We start from the raw sequence: 14,738 nt of genomic DNA, 5'->3' as shown, positions 1-14,738 counted from the left end.
AGAATAAGTTCATTTCAACTGTAAGGCAGGCATCTTATTCAACCCAATGTGAAAATTAAACACACAAAAATGTGGATTAGATTACTGACTACTGACATCCAACATTATCAAATTTCTTGGCTCTACTTGATTACACACTTATGTGTGTAAACATGCTCTAACACTGATCTACCCTTGGGGTCAGATTGCCTTTTCCCAAGCTGTCTTGTCACAAATGATGGATCAGCTTGTAAACCTCCCTTCCTTTGTTGTGTTACATAGATGGACAACAGTGGACAAGCCATTCTGTATACAAGCTGCATATTCTGAGTGGCTGTGTATGTGTGTGTTGCATGCACTTGTGTACACGGGTGCGGCAATGAAGCACTTCTTTCCCTCCCACTCAACACCCTTGTCTCAACCCCTCTCCCACTCACTCGTCTTTTTTCAACAAGGATTTCTCTGTTGCGGGTGCTCCTTCTGTGTTTCCCTCTTGTGCATGCTCCCGAACTCACACACCATTCTCTATAAACATTTCTTTGTTTCTCTCAGTGCTCTTCTTCCCTCCGTCTGCCATGTGTCATGCTCAGGAGCTGTTTCTTTCTCTTTTTCTCTTGTTCACTCTGTCTCCGTTTGCACACCTCCATTTCCAACATGACACATGGTCAGCAAATTAGTATGTAAATATTTATCATAGATGCAAAGCACCATGACATGTCAGCTATCTCTCTCTCTCTCTCTCTCTCTCTCTCTCTCTGCTTCTCACACTCGCATAGTCACTTCCTTGTTGGGCCAGATGGCAGGTGGGGTTTTTGTGAAGGGAGGGGTACATGTGCGTGCGTGTGTTGTGATTGTGTGTGAGAGTTTGTGACGAACAGAGCTGGCTCAGGCTGCTGAGTACAAGCTGCTCCCATGGTCTTCACACAAGTCACCCATCAATAGAGCTCCTACAGACACATCACCAGGCAACAGCAAGCTTGTGCACAGGTGATACACATGTTTTCTCCACTGTGAGCTCTGATGATCTCTCTCAGTCAGGAGTCAGTAATGATGTTTTTCATTAGTATATAACCACTAATTCTGTTTCATTATGTCCTATCTTTGCTCTTGGTTTTCATTTTCTGAGAATGTGTTGCATTCTTGCTAAAGAAATGTTAAGACCTTGGATGTGGAATTTCCTGTGCAGTCCTTAAAAAGGTCTTACTAGACCTTGATGAAAATGGCAGTTTTATGAGCCTAATGTGAAGTGTTTGCTCTGCGTAGCGTTGCAAGGTTCTTATGCAGCAGTCTTACAATAAAAAAAATGCACTTGTATGGACATCAGTGCTAAATCAGCCAGGCTGAATTGAAATAAAATATTGCATGATAGAAAACAATAATCCATTGTTTTATGTCAGCTGTCAAAACTTAGAAAAAAATATTTGATTGGGGCATCCAAAGTATGTATGAAGTAAAGGAGAGGAATATCCAGTAGACCATGCTTTATTTACTTTTTTTAATCTAATGGAGATAAGTTTTATGCCAAGGCATTCATCTGAACTAAGCTCAACTCTTCAAAGTTCATTTTAGTTTTGATTGTTGCTGCTGTAGTTTTAATAGCAGCTTTTGAAACCTTGCACACAGATTTATGTTCAGAGCAGATTGCTAGCTCCACCTGTGCCTTTGCATAAATGCATGCTCTGCAGGATGTAAGCACTCAGAGAGTGCCATCATAAAACTGGGGGTATTGTTATCATCCTGTCTCAATCAAAACACAATGTGTACATCACTCTGGATCTCACTCGCTCAATGTGCCCTGCCTTTGGAGTGGCCTGTGTAGGTTCTGAAGCCAGGTTGTGTAATGCCCAACACCCACTCAATAGCTGCTGCCCGCTGATATGCCGCTACTCAGGGAGATCACTTTAGTGCACAAGCTGGAGATGGCCATAGCGAATTGTTTCTCACTCCAGATAATGTACTCCCACCTGCTCTTCTTATGTGGGCTCTGGTTCTCACCTCGTTTCTGTGTGTTGTGTGACAAGAGGGAGGGAGGCAAAGCGTGTCTGTAGGTGTACTGGAACAGAGTGATTGTGTTTTTGCTGTGATAAAGCAGAGCCCTGAACTGGAGGAGTGAGCATTGTAGTGTTTCTGTTTGAAGCACATCGACCAGTCGTCAATGCTTCCACAGATGAAGTGACTGCAATTCACAGGCACTGTCACATCGGTTCTTTTTGGCCAGTGATTGAACTCTCAGCATCGCCATGTCACCCTGCTGTTTCCTTTGCCAGCAAGTGATAGCTTTCCAAAAGGTCAGCTGGGGGTGCAGTCCACCCACACACAGTGTGTTTGACGTGTGTTTCAGGTAAAATTGCAGCCTCTTACTCCCTCACTGGACCACTGAAAACATGGAAATTGTGTTAATTTTGCTGAGAGTTTTTAAGGTTTTCATTTCTATGTAGCCCCTACAATTTAGTGGTTAACTATAAACACAGAATTTTCACAGTAATCACTGTCTTAATGCTGGCCCTTTCAGACAATATTGTATTTAGTTTACCAGGGATGTTTTTGTCTTTACAGAGGAGAATGTTTCCTTTTCAATCCATCTGTGGTTTTCCACCATAGTTACCATTGGAGATGCTCATAGAAGGCCTTTATCGGGTCGGTAGCAGTCTTGGTTAGTTTTTTGTCCTCAGTGATATATGCTGTTATTGTGGAATAGATTCAATGCCATTAGGGTGTTTCCATAGCAGCGACTGGCCTTAGCATCACAGACCCTTCAAGATATAGATGAATCACTTGGATTTCCTAGACGACTTGTCCTTTTAAGATACATTTGCATCCTTATAACCACCCCTGAATGGTTGGATCATCAGCAGCTTTATGAAACCTAACAAGTACATAGTAGTGATGCAAGGTTTTATGCCTATTAATGTCAGATATTTATTTTTTAACCCTAATTGATACTGTATGTATGCATGTATGTATGTAATGATTAATCTCGAATCACTTTTTTTTTGCAATTTCTCACACAACCCTTCTGACATCTGCTCCTTTGCCATTGGCCTCAGGCCTCAGCTGTTTGGTGCTTAGAGGTCACAGGTTATGTCACCATCAGTTCTGGAAGAATATGATATCACATGCTTAAGGCAAATCCTGAAACTTAGAAACCTCTAACAGATCATGAAGATATGTTGTGCATTTTAGTACTGTAAATAACCGTTCCAGTAGATAAAAAGATAAATAACACTAAGCCATTTAATTCAGTTAAATCATTTTCCCAGGAACTTTACAACAAATCTAAAATAAACCAGCACCACGTGGCCAGGAAACTTAGCTTGATTGCAAGAGGTAGTGATATCTGACACATATAACGAGGCACCTTTTGAAGTTGGTCTCTGCTGTGGATTTAAACAGTTACACAGTGTGGGTTTAATAAACGACAAATGGTAAAGCGGAGGTTTACGATACAGTCAAGGAGAGCGAATTCTCAGAGCTGTCTCATGAGGCTCGTAACTTGAGGTAATTGCTCTCCAATGCTGTCCTCCAGCTCTCACTAATTGGGTATCTCTGTGAAAGACTTTTTCAGAGCCCCTTATTGTATTTCTTGCTCCTAGATACAGTTCATAAAGCAACAGTCTCACGAAAAGAAAGTCTGCATCCCTTTAAAATTAGATTTAAATCTGTTCACCCTCTTGTTAATTACTTAATTAGCCAATTACTTGGATAATAGATGAATTGAGACACATTGGCATCAGACACGGATGCCATGTCACGGTGATCGCGTTGAGTGAATGTGGATTGTTATCTTTGTGTTATTCACAGCTCAGGTGAAGATGACTTCTCTGACTTGTTTACTGAAATAGAAAGGCTCTAAACCACACAACAAACGGTCTGTCGTGTTAATTACTGTTTTCACCTCAATGGCTGTACAGATTTACTCAGAGGCTGTAATGGTTTGGTAAAAATATGTAGAAACTCAAGCTTCAAAAAAACATGTTTGAGATCATTTATTAGTCCCACAGTGGGGGAAATTTCATCATAAGTCCATGATGATATTATTTTATACATAATTTAACAGACATTAACATAAAGTTTGATCTTAGATTAGTGATTCAGCTAGTGTTTAGTGCAGATTTAACCAGAGAATCCCTTTGCTGTGAGGAAACTGTGCTAAAAGTCTGAGTTTTCAAGTTTCATGTGTTTTTTTAAGCTTATACAACCAGTCCAGTTATTTTTGTTTTCACATTGCAATTATACAAATGCACTTCCAGTCCTCTCCATACTTGACATTGATCGGTTTGGAAACAGGTGTGCGTCTGATGTTGGCGTGTTGTCAGTTTGGCAGGTAAACTTCTCTAGCTGTTTGAATTAATGGGGAAAAATATAAGATATGCTTCTGCCATAGTTCCTTTTTTTCTCAGTTGACTTGTTAGATTGAACCACATTTCAATTAAAAACTTTTTCAACACATGCTGCCACAGCTCATTCATTAACAAAGGTTTGTTTTTTTGGGGGGCTAGGAAAAGTTTCACACCTGTACATTTGGTTTGGATCTGATAACTGTAACAGCTGCAGTGCTGAGAATGTTGCTTTAAAGTTAGGAGCATGGGTCCTAGTTACAGCATTCTGCTAAAATTTTGTTGGCCTGAAAGAAATTCAATATTTCTTCAAGAATCTGAACAATATTCAGTCTGACCAAACAGTTCCAGTATGCCTGGGTGTGCCACATTTGAGAACTTGCCTCTGTTTCTCTGTGGATACAGGCTGAGTATCTTGTAATCCCAGACTGACTCCACGGTGGTGAGTTCAGGGCTCTGTGAGGGCCACACCATCTGTTGTAAGTTCATGTTTTCACTAAAAGATAGATAGTTCATTATCAGAAGTCACTATCTCTCCTGCTGTAAATGAATTTGGGACCTGATGTCTGATTGCTCAACACTCTAAATGTCTAGTATTTCACTGTATGTGTGTGAATGTGTCATTATCACAGCTATAGTCCAACTTAGATAAATTCTGTCCTTTGTGTCTTTTGTTTTTAACTGCAGCCATCACAGCAGCAGGAATGACATATCCAAATTTAGAGATGTGCTGCACACATTTTTAAAACATGACACAGCAGTGGAGCTTACTTTAATTATTTAAATCTCTCGTCACTCTCATCACAGGAGAAATCGCCAGTTAATGTTCAGTGTTTTTCTCAACACCAGAGTGGCTGTCCTCAATTCTGTCTCAGGTTTTGGTACTTATTGTACTTTGAAAAGAAAATTGTTTTTCATCTCAAGTGTTGTCTGTATTTATTTATTGAATGCCTAAAACGAAATTTGTCCTTTAATAAATAAGCTTAATTATAACCAATTGTGCAATGAGCGTTTATGGTATTTACAGTATTGACCAAAGACTTTTAAATCAGATGACCTCCCGTGCACCCTGTCAGTCAATGGTGGCTAAGCAGCAAATCTCTCCTGGCCTCTGCACCTTCTGTCTCCCTTGGGAGTGATAGAGTATAGGATCACATAGAGTGATAGGAAACCAATCCCGGCTAAATCATTTGTGGTGGCTTATTTCTAACAAATGTGTTTGTCAGAATGCTCCCCTGACAGTGTCTAACAGCTGCCATCTGTGCTGTTAGTAAGTATAGAATTAATATGACAGTCCATAACGTATGTCAGTGTAACTTACGCTAGGAAATGCAAAGTGAGTAACAGACGTTTTGTGCCATTAATATGAGGGGAACATGTTTGCAATAATTACTTAATTATTTGGAATTTGTCATGACAAGATTTGTTTTTTCTGTTACCTGACAAGGGCAAGAAAACTTCGCAGGGATTTCAGTCTGTGAAATTTTTAGCCATTTTGGCAACAACCAGGTTGTTCAAATTAAATCTTACTAGCCAGTTGTAACACCTCAAGGTTATAAAAAGTTTAGGAGAGGATGTGGGGGGAAAACCAAGAAATGGAAATGGACACTGAAGCCACTGAAGGAATATGTAGACAAGTGACGATACTTTGTTAGTGGAAGTATTTTAGTAATACTTAGTGCTTTAGGTTGTTACTCAGACTGTAGACAACAACTTGGCCCGGTTTCTGTATCCAGATATCTAGGAGCTACAACCAGAGACCCTGAAACACTGGCCTTTGCCTTTAGAGGCATTAGTCATTAGACAGCAGTTGATGGGTTTTCAGATTGATAGTACTGTCAGGTCTGGTTTGCCATTAAACTACTGACATATATCCATAGTCAGTTTAGCTTCTAACATTTATCACCTGCACAGTTGAAGTCTGATTGTCGGATCCATTTTTTATTAAATGGAGATAACTCTGGTTAAATATCTTATTTAAATAAACACTTGTAGTTTTTTTCTTATTGGGTGTTTTGTGTCCTTGTTTGTTCATTTCTTTCTTGCATAATTTTTCAACAGTGAGTGTGGGCTGTAGCTGATAAGAAGCTGTGGTCCATCAAAACATTGTCTGTTTCAGTTACTGAAAAAAAGGTTTAGATAGGTGCGTTTTTGTATTAAACCAGAGATAAAAGATTGTCTCTTTGTGATGAAAAATAGCCACTCTCTGGTCTTAAATGCCAGGTTCACTTAATCAAATATTGGAGCTCCTAACATTAGAATTACTGAGACTTTCCTGTAAAATAGCCACCATCCTAACATGCTTTTTGTCCTGTTTCTGTCAAATTGCAGTGTGTGGAGACATCCATGGACAGTTCTTTGACCTGATGAAGCTGTTTGAAGTAGGAGGATCACCAGCATCCACGCGCTACCTTTTCCTGGGGGATTACGTTGACAGAGGGTATTTCAGTATTGAAGTGAGTCTTTGTATTTGTTTTTGTCCTCATGGGGGCTTAATCAAGTGTGACACACACCATGTGCTTGACTGAAGCTGTGTTTATTAATAGCTTTCTCTGAGCGTAGATCAAATCGAGCTGCAGATATTGGAGAGGTAATAGGCTGTTGTAATAACTTCAAATGTAGCCCGGAGAGCAAATGTCACAGTGTAGCTTAGGGTTGTGTAGAAAGAGATTTTAAAAATGAAGCAAAACATTAATTTAATGTGAAAGGCAAGTTGAAATTTACTAATATATATATACTTTCTCTCATCCATGTCATATCCTGAAACATTATACTTTTATTAATAAAATATATTTTAATGGAGTGTGGCGTGCCTGTCCTGATGAATCTTTGTCTTCTCTTTCTCTGTCTAGCAAGCTTAAAACGTGCCACAAAGAGTCCACAAAATGAATATTTCATTATAAGCAGAAGCACTGTATGGAAGTCCTTGTTGATGCATGTTGCTTTCGGTCTTAGTAAAGTTGAGAAGCTAACTGTTCTCTGGTCTTCTTTGTTTCAGTGTGTGCTGTACTTGTGGGCCTTAAAGATCCTTTACCCCAAAACACTGTTTTTGCTGCGTGGGAACCATGAATGTCGACATTTAACAGAGTATTTCACATTTAAGCAGGAATGTAAGTATTATTCTTGCACCTCATTTGATCTACAGAAAGCCTCTGAAGCTCTGGACAGAGCAGAAGGAGAGTTGAATTATTCTTTCTAAAAGCTGTTTATGTGTCCAGTTTAGCCACCGACCTCAAACGCTCACTTAAAAGTACCCTCTGGCCTGCCACAGGAGTTAGTCAGATTTGTGCCGTTCCTGATATTTACACATGTCAGAACTATTTCTGTTGGACTCAGACAGGGTAGGGAGAAAGAAAACAACAAAAGTGCTGTGAAATTGTGCTGTTTTTAAAATGTTTGGTAAGATTTTTGGCTCTATCGAGAGCCTTTCCGTCCCAGACGAGTACACTAGCCCCAATGTATGAGAGCAGTGTTGTTTGACTTGGCATGCTCTCTTTTCCCTGCCCTGTTCCCCCATGACAGGTAGAATTAAGTATTCAGAGAGGGTGTATGACGCATGTATGGACGCATTCGACTGCCTTCCCCTGGCTGCACTTATGAACCAGCAGTTCCTGTGTGTACATGGAGGCCTATCTCCAGAAATCACAAATCTTGATGACATCAGGAAGGTATGTGTCTGATTTTGTCCTCTAATTTCACTTAGCTACATTGTCTGTGCTTTTCTATAACAGCAGGTGGCCGTTAATGGCTTTAAAAATACACATCATTTGTTGAAAACTGGAGTTTCCTTTTCGGCTTCATGTATTTTCTGTATTCACTCAAGTTAATGAGAAAAAAATGTTCCTCTTAGCATGATGTGCTGTGAAAATAACAACCTTGCTTGCAGTGCATGAAGTGATTCTTCCAGATCTGTCTTGGATGCTGCTCAGGATGTGGACATAAGGGATCGTAAGCACTGGTCTGGTCCTCCCTCTGATTAAAAAATGTTGAAGAGTCGGATCCTGCTTTCAAACTAATTCAATAATTCCAAATGGATTTGGTGGCTGCAATCAGAGGGCATGCATAATAGAATTTGCTCTATTGAAGTGTCCATCATGCTACCCATCCAGTAATCCACAAGGTTTTGTGGAGAAAGATCCTTGCCTGAAAGCAAAACCATTTATGTTCATTGCTTAAAAAGAATGGCTGCCATCAAGTTTTTTACATACCTTACCGAAAACATCCTGAAAGAGGAGCAGTGTCTATGACACGTCATCCACACTGTTTAACTCAATACAATTTTAAAATCTTCCCAGCAGGCATGTTTGCTGTCCATTTACTTATAATCACTTCTGTGCTCACTAACATGGAAGAAGAAGCAAAGCAGCAATAATAAAATTTACATTTAATACACTGACAATGAGTGCTTTCTTTTACTTCCACAGCTAGACAGATTCAAAGAGCCTCCAGCCTATGGACCAATGTGTGACCTGCTGTGGTCCGACCCCTTGGAGGACTTTGGGAATGAGAAGAGCCAAGAGCATTTCACACATAACACAGTGCGAGGCTGCTCCTATTTCTACAGGTGGGTGTTTTGCCTCCTGCAATGACTGCAATGTGATGTTTTAATTATTTTTTTTCTTTAAAATGTGTGGGAGTCCAGGTAACGGCAGATAACAGCTTTAAAATGCTGTAAGCTTTGAATAACATCTGCAAGCCTGCAACAACACTATTGTTGTTGTCTCAAACAATGTTCTTCTGGACTTACGTTTGCAATTTTAGCACAATTTGCACTCCATTACTCATAGTGGTGAAGAAAATGAGTATGACACTTTTAACCCTCAGTGGTCACAAGCTTTGTAGTAGATCAGCCACCAAACATACAAACGGCAGCTGAAGAAGCCGCAGGTGCCGCATTTTAAAAAGGTGAACATTGCACTATTCAAGTGCTAAGGCATTTATAAAAAAAAACAACTAAAAACAATCTGACTAAAAGTTCCCTTCTTACCCCTTCAACTTCTTCTCTGTGGAGGAGGAGACTGATGGTTATTGGAACATGGCGTGCATTTGAGGAATCTCATAAGACTCCTCCTTAGACTGTTGCCAGTTGGTATGTAACCAACATTACCTTCAATTGAGCTGAGTAACTGAACAAACAGAGGAAATGCTCGGAGCAAGCAGCTTGCACTGTCACAAAATGTAATGAACTGGCACATTACCACGAGACACAATCCTGTCTCTAAATGTGTTCAGCTCTCCCTCTGCTCATTATAGTCTGAGCGATGCTTACTTGGCCCCAGCGTGCCAGGGGCGAGCCAGCAGAACTACTCAGAAATGTCCTGGAGCTACTAATATACGTTCCCTTATTATTTTCTTAATAGCAGGTGTTTCATAACTAATAGATTTTAATGGCCATACTTAGAAAACACGTCCCAGCACATTGTAGATTTCCGAGAGCACATTGTGCTTAATTTTCCTTTTCTTAGTTAACATGAGTCATTACCCTGCAGATCCACAAGTGGCTCTGTGTCACTAATGTAGCTGAAATGTTAGGTATGTGGCCTTTTTACCTCGAACGTCTGATTTGACTGTCACATGTTTGTGCTACACCAGCATCTCAGTTAACCTCCTACCATTTGGTCAAAATACCTCTGGAGTCTTGTTTTCATCAGTGTCCTCCACTTCGTCCGCCCAGGGGATGGTCGCTAATTGGCGTCACACTGGCTTTCAGGATTTACGAGACAGTTTAAGCCAGACTGAGAGAGAGCCATTCCTCAGCACCCCTCCCAAAAAAAAAAAACATCAGCTACTTTGTTGCTTCTGTCTTGCAGCAAGCAATATTTCCTCCTGCGCCGCAGGCCCACTCGTAACACTTTTATAAATGTAGTTCAGGCATGAAATTGCACATGTTTCAAATATGGCTGCTTTTATTATTGCCTTCACTTAGCAGCATAGACTAGACAGCCTAAAGTAATCATTAATCTTTGGTGTTAATCCAAGAAATTGCTGATAAACCAACTTAAAAGCTTCAAGTACCCGTTAGATTGCACATGATGAACTCATTTCTTGAGCAACTCTTCATTGTGTCCAAGGAGCTCATTAACATCTGTGTCCTGTTGTTGGGCAGATGGGGGATGATGCAAACTGACAAAACAACAAAATAGGCCAAAATGTATCTTGTCTACCCAACAGCACCATATGGCATAAAGCTACATCTGCTGCAGGAAACCAAGTGGGGAAAAAATATATTTCTGATTTCTTGTCCCCTGTAAAGGAAAGCATACTCATAGCATATTAATTCCCTCCTGGCACCTGCTCTCTGCTTTCCTCAGCAGATGTTTGTTGTGATTGTCAGGATTTCATGTGCTTGCTTATCTACATATACCAAGATTGTTAATAAACATTTCCTGACTCCATCAATTTAAATTATTAACCTCCGCATCAATCATTGTACCACACAAAAACAACCCTTTTAAAGTTATTTCTGCAATTTACACCTCCACCACACAAATTATTTTGTGTCTTCTCACACTCCTTGTTTTCATGTAAGTTGTCATATGCTTATCTAAAATCCCTTCTAATTGTGTTGCTGCCTTTCTTGGCCCAGGTGGACTTCTAAAAGAGTTTTTAGAATTACAGTGATGCAACAAGCGAGTGGGTGTTGTTCATTGTTGCGCTCTGATTTTGCAGAGGCGTTGAGCTAGGATTACAGAACTTAGTATAAAATCACAAGCTTGTATTTTGTACAAGCACATCCTATTACCTCATGTTAATATTAAAGGGGTGTATTTTAGGGTTAAATTATGACATGACAAAAACTCGACTTGCTCAAAGATACAACATTCCTCATATAACCGTGACAAAGGTTTGACATTACACATGATAACACAGATGCCCTCATTGAGTCATCTCCTGCCAGCCTCACATAAGGCTGTGAAGTATCCTGAAATTCCATCTGCAAAAGTGAGTTAAGAAAAAAATGTATCTTCCATTATTGTTGGGAAAAGTCCTCCCACATTCAGGCATTTCAGATGTAAAACAGTGGTGTCACTCTTTCGTTTTGAGCTGTCAGTTACTTCTTTTCATAACAAAGCTTCCCACGATTCACAAATCCTGACCAAATCATTTTCAGCAATGCACCTTTCAAATGTATGGTTGTCGGCAGATTGTGCTGCATTAAAGAAATGTTAAGAAATTTGATGTTGACTTCTCTGTGGAAGCTGGTGCTGGAGGACTGAAGGTAGTAGAATGGAAAACTCTGTACTGTAGTTTGATTGTTGGCAGTCATGCTGCTCACAGACTGAATAGATCAGCGTGAGCACAAAACCTGCAGCAACACTCCCCAGTGATAACATTTTTTTCTTAAAGAAGCAGCCTGCTATGAATCATATCAAACTTCATTCAAAAATAACATTTGAGAATCATCACTCCCTTTTACACTCTAAAAGCCCATTCAATGTTATTTTTACAGAAGTTTAATTTCAGGTCAAAATTAATATGAAAGCTTTCTTTATGTCTGATTTTTCAAGGTAATTTGTCTTCCTATAAGCTGCAGTGTGTTGCTTTTTTACTCTTTCTTTGAGCCGAATCAATAATACCCAAGACTTCTTTAGTTATTTCTATTGATCGTCTTTCTTGGTCTTACAGGGATTTTTCTTGATGTGAGTAAACTAAATGTCTCTTTCTTCAACAGCTACCCTGCAGTCTGTGACTTTCTACAACACAATAACTTATTATCTATCATCCGGGCCCATGAAGCGCAGGATGCTGGGTGAGTTGTTTTTTTTTTCGTGGCATTTTGTCATTTCTCCTCACACTGTCACACAGCAGAGTGATTCAGACATAAGTGTATTAAATGAAAAGCACCCTCTTTGATTTGCTCCACCCTGTGTGGAGAGCAGGTTCAGTGCAGCCTGAACTTTAAGGTGAATCATATTAATCCAAGATATGAAATGAATCCAGCATGAGGAGCGAGTCGACCAGATGTGATGTGACAAGAATGATTCATACAGGTCTTGTTAAGAACTCTGGTTTTAACAGGTTTAATTTGACAGGTACTTCACATTCAGGCACACACAGAGTGGAGTGGTTTGGTTTTTTTTATACTGGCAGGTGGGTGGATGTGTCGAGCTGATCTTCCTCTGAGCAAGGTTAAGTTGGTGGGAGGCACAGCACAAAGTTGTTTACCAATGCACTCCCACAGCGTGGTCACATGGGACAGCTTGCCATATCTCAGATGAGATTGCTTCCCCAAAGGCCACACATGTAATTATGTGACCAGGTTCAAGTTATGTTTTTCTTTGTAAAGGCTAATTCTTAAAAAAAAAGGAGTGAATCACCAAATAAATCTACCTTAGTTCTGTCTTTTCCAGCTCTGTAATGACTTGTTAGGATTGAATGCTGGGTTTGCTTATACTGATAACAACACAGGGACTCTCTCCTGAGGCTATTACTGAAATGCCCCCTTGCTCATGTATCATCTTGAGACCAGCACACAGCTGTAGTGAAAACAAGAGGCCAGGAAACCTGTCAGCGCTAACCAAATCCAAAAGGTCAATTCACTGTAATATTAACCCGTTCTTCTCATTTGGTCATTTTACCAGATATCGCATGTACAGAAAGAGTCAGACCACTGGCTTCCCGTCCCTCATCACCATCTTCTCAGCACCTAACTATCTAGATGTCTACAACAACAAAGGTAAGGAGACAGAACATGTCATTCAATCTTTAGTTGCTCATATCATGAATACCACACTGTCATATTCATTAGTTGCCTCAGGGTGACATCACATTCACAGACAAGCGGTGCCAGGTTGCTGGTTGCAGATTTAGTGACAGCATTACGAAATGCCAAAATGCTTTTTATTGCCATTTTGACATCACTGCATGAGAATTAATAGCATTACAAATGGTTTTCATTTCATTATTATCCTTATTAAGTGTCCAATTTTAGGAAAGCTTTGACACCCAGAATCCACTGGGCTTGTTGTGTTTATTGCTCATTGCTATTACAGACACCATGTAAAAGTCACTTACACAAGTCTCATTGGGCACAATATGATACATGTACTTCATGTTTTAACACAGTAATGTGGCTGTTAGTTACAGCTACTGTTACTTTATACTCAGCTGCCTTTGGTTATTTTTTCATTGTTTTAGAAGGCTCAAGAACATCAAAAAAAAACATCTGTGACACAAAGCACACTACAGCTGCTTTTGCAGTTTCATCCAGAAGAAATTAGACTTGAGTCCAGAGTGTAAGAGAAAATGTGGAAATTTGTTTTGTGGTTCGAACAACAGCTTAAATGTGCACCGATCTTTCTGCTGTCTCAATTTACATACATGTTTAGATGTGAAATTCAGCTTGAAAAAATAACAGATGAGGCATCTATTTATATTATATTATATTATTTATATTATTTCATTTGAGAACCTTTCTACCCCCCAAATCAATAGCGCACCCAATTTGGGTCACAGTATTGTCCCTGTTTAGAGCAGAGGCACTGTGACACTGGTTTCAGTCATGGGAGTGGCCTGGTGCCGGTTCACTTGGCACCCACCGGTGCCCTGTGCTGTGCTACAGTGCCCACGGCTTTGTGCTGTGAGTCAGCATTTTTCCCCCGGAGAACAGACAGTATCTGTTTTAACTGTGGGGGCACTTTTTGGAATGGAGGCGGCGGAGGGCCAACCACAGGAAATGGAAATGAGAAGGAAAGAGCAATAGTGTTACTTCATGCTGTGGTGCTGTGTGATGAAACAGCATAATAATATTGCGGTGCTGATGGTGTGAGGATATTGCACATGGGAGTTCTTGTCTTTTTGGCCCATTTGCAGGTGTGCTGTCTTTGATGTGAGATTAGGTTACATTTGTTTACTCTCTTTCCCCTTGAGCTGCCTCCATGTACAGTACAGATAGTGAAGAAACAGCGAGGCAGTGTGTCCCTGTCAGCATCGTTGTTTATTATTAGGAACCCTCCTGTTCCATGCCAACTAATCTTCCTATGGTGTGCAGTCAGCGCAACACAATACAAACAAACAAACAAAGTAACGTCAGTTCACATGTTGTTTTTAGTTTTGGCAGTCAGTCGCCTGGAAAATCATTTGCACCTCTTGAGCTGAATATGGCACAATGAAAACATCTAAAACGTGGTCTGCACCCTCATTTTAGCTGCAGCTGGCTGACCTTCAGTTGATAAAATGTTTCCTGGAGCAGGAGTGGTTATCAGAAAGCAAAAGATTACCCTGTGTTTGTTTTTAGTACTGACTTCATTTAGGCACACAGATACATCCTCCTAACAGGAGTTTATTTCCCTCATTATTCATTGTCTGCTGCAGATCGAGACACACTTTTCTCTTTGACTAAGTCTGTCTTATAATGATGAGGTCTTTGGTTTAAAATACAAATATAATAGCAGACAAACAGCACAATTCCAGAGCAAATAA

General features: G+C 40.1%; 1 protein-coding gene across 2 annotated transcripts in view; it reads left to right on the top strand.

Annotated features, from left to right (window-relative positions):
* LOC114450629 (serine/threonine-protein phosphatase 2B catalytic subunit alpha isoform) overlaps nt 1-14,738 on the top strand; it is a 54,891-nt gene that overhangs the window by 24,268 nt on the left and 15,885 nt on the right. For both annotated transcript variants that reach the window (XM_028428840.1, XM_028428839.1), the window contains exons 3-8: nt 6,648-6,772; nt 7,315-7,426; nt 7,839-7,984; nt 8,741-8,880; nt 11,989-12,066; nt 12,899-12,993. In XM_028428840.1, coding sequence (XP_028284641.1) covers nt 6,648-6,772; nt 7,315-7,426; nt 7,839-7,984; nt 8,741-8,880; nt 11,989-12,066; nt 12,899-12,993 — 696 coding nt within the window. The remainder of the gene's footprint in view (nt 1-6,647; nt 6,773-7,314; nt 7,427-7,838; nt 7,985-8,740; nt 8,881-11,988; nt 12,067-12,898; nt 12,994-14,738) is intronic.

This window comes from Parambassis ranga, chromosome 18 (assembly GCF_900634625.1).
Source record: "Parambassis ranga chromosome 18, fParRan2.1, whole genome shotgun sequence".
Classification (NCBI taxonomy): domain Eukaryota; kingdom Metazoa; phylum Chordata; class Actinopteri; family Ambassidae; genus Parambassis; species Parambassis ranga.
This window is presented reverse-complemented; position numbering and strand designations above follow the sequence as displayed.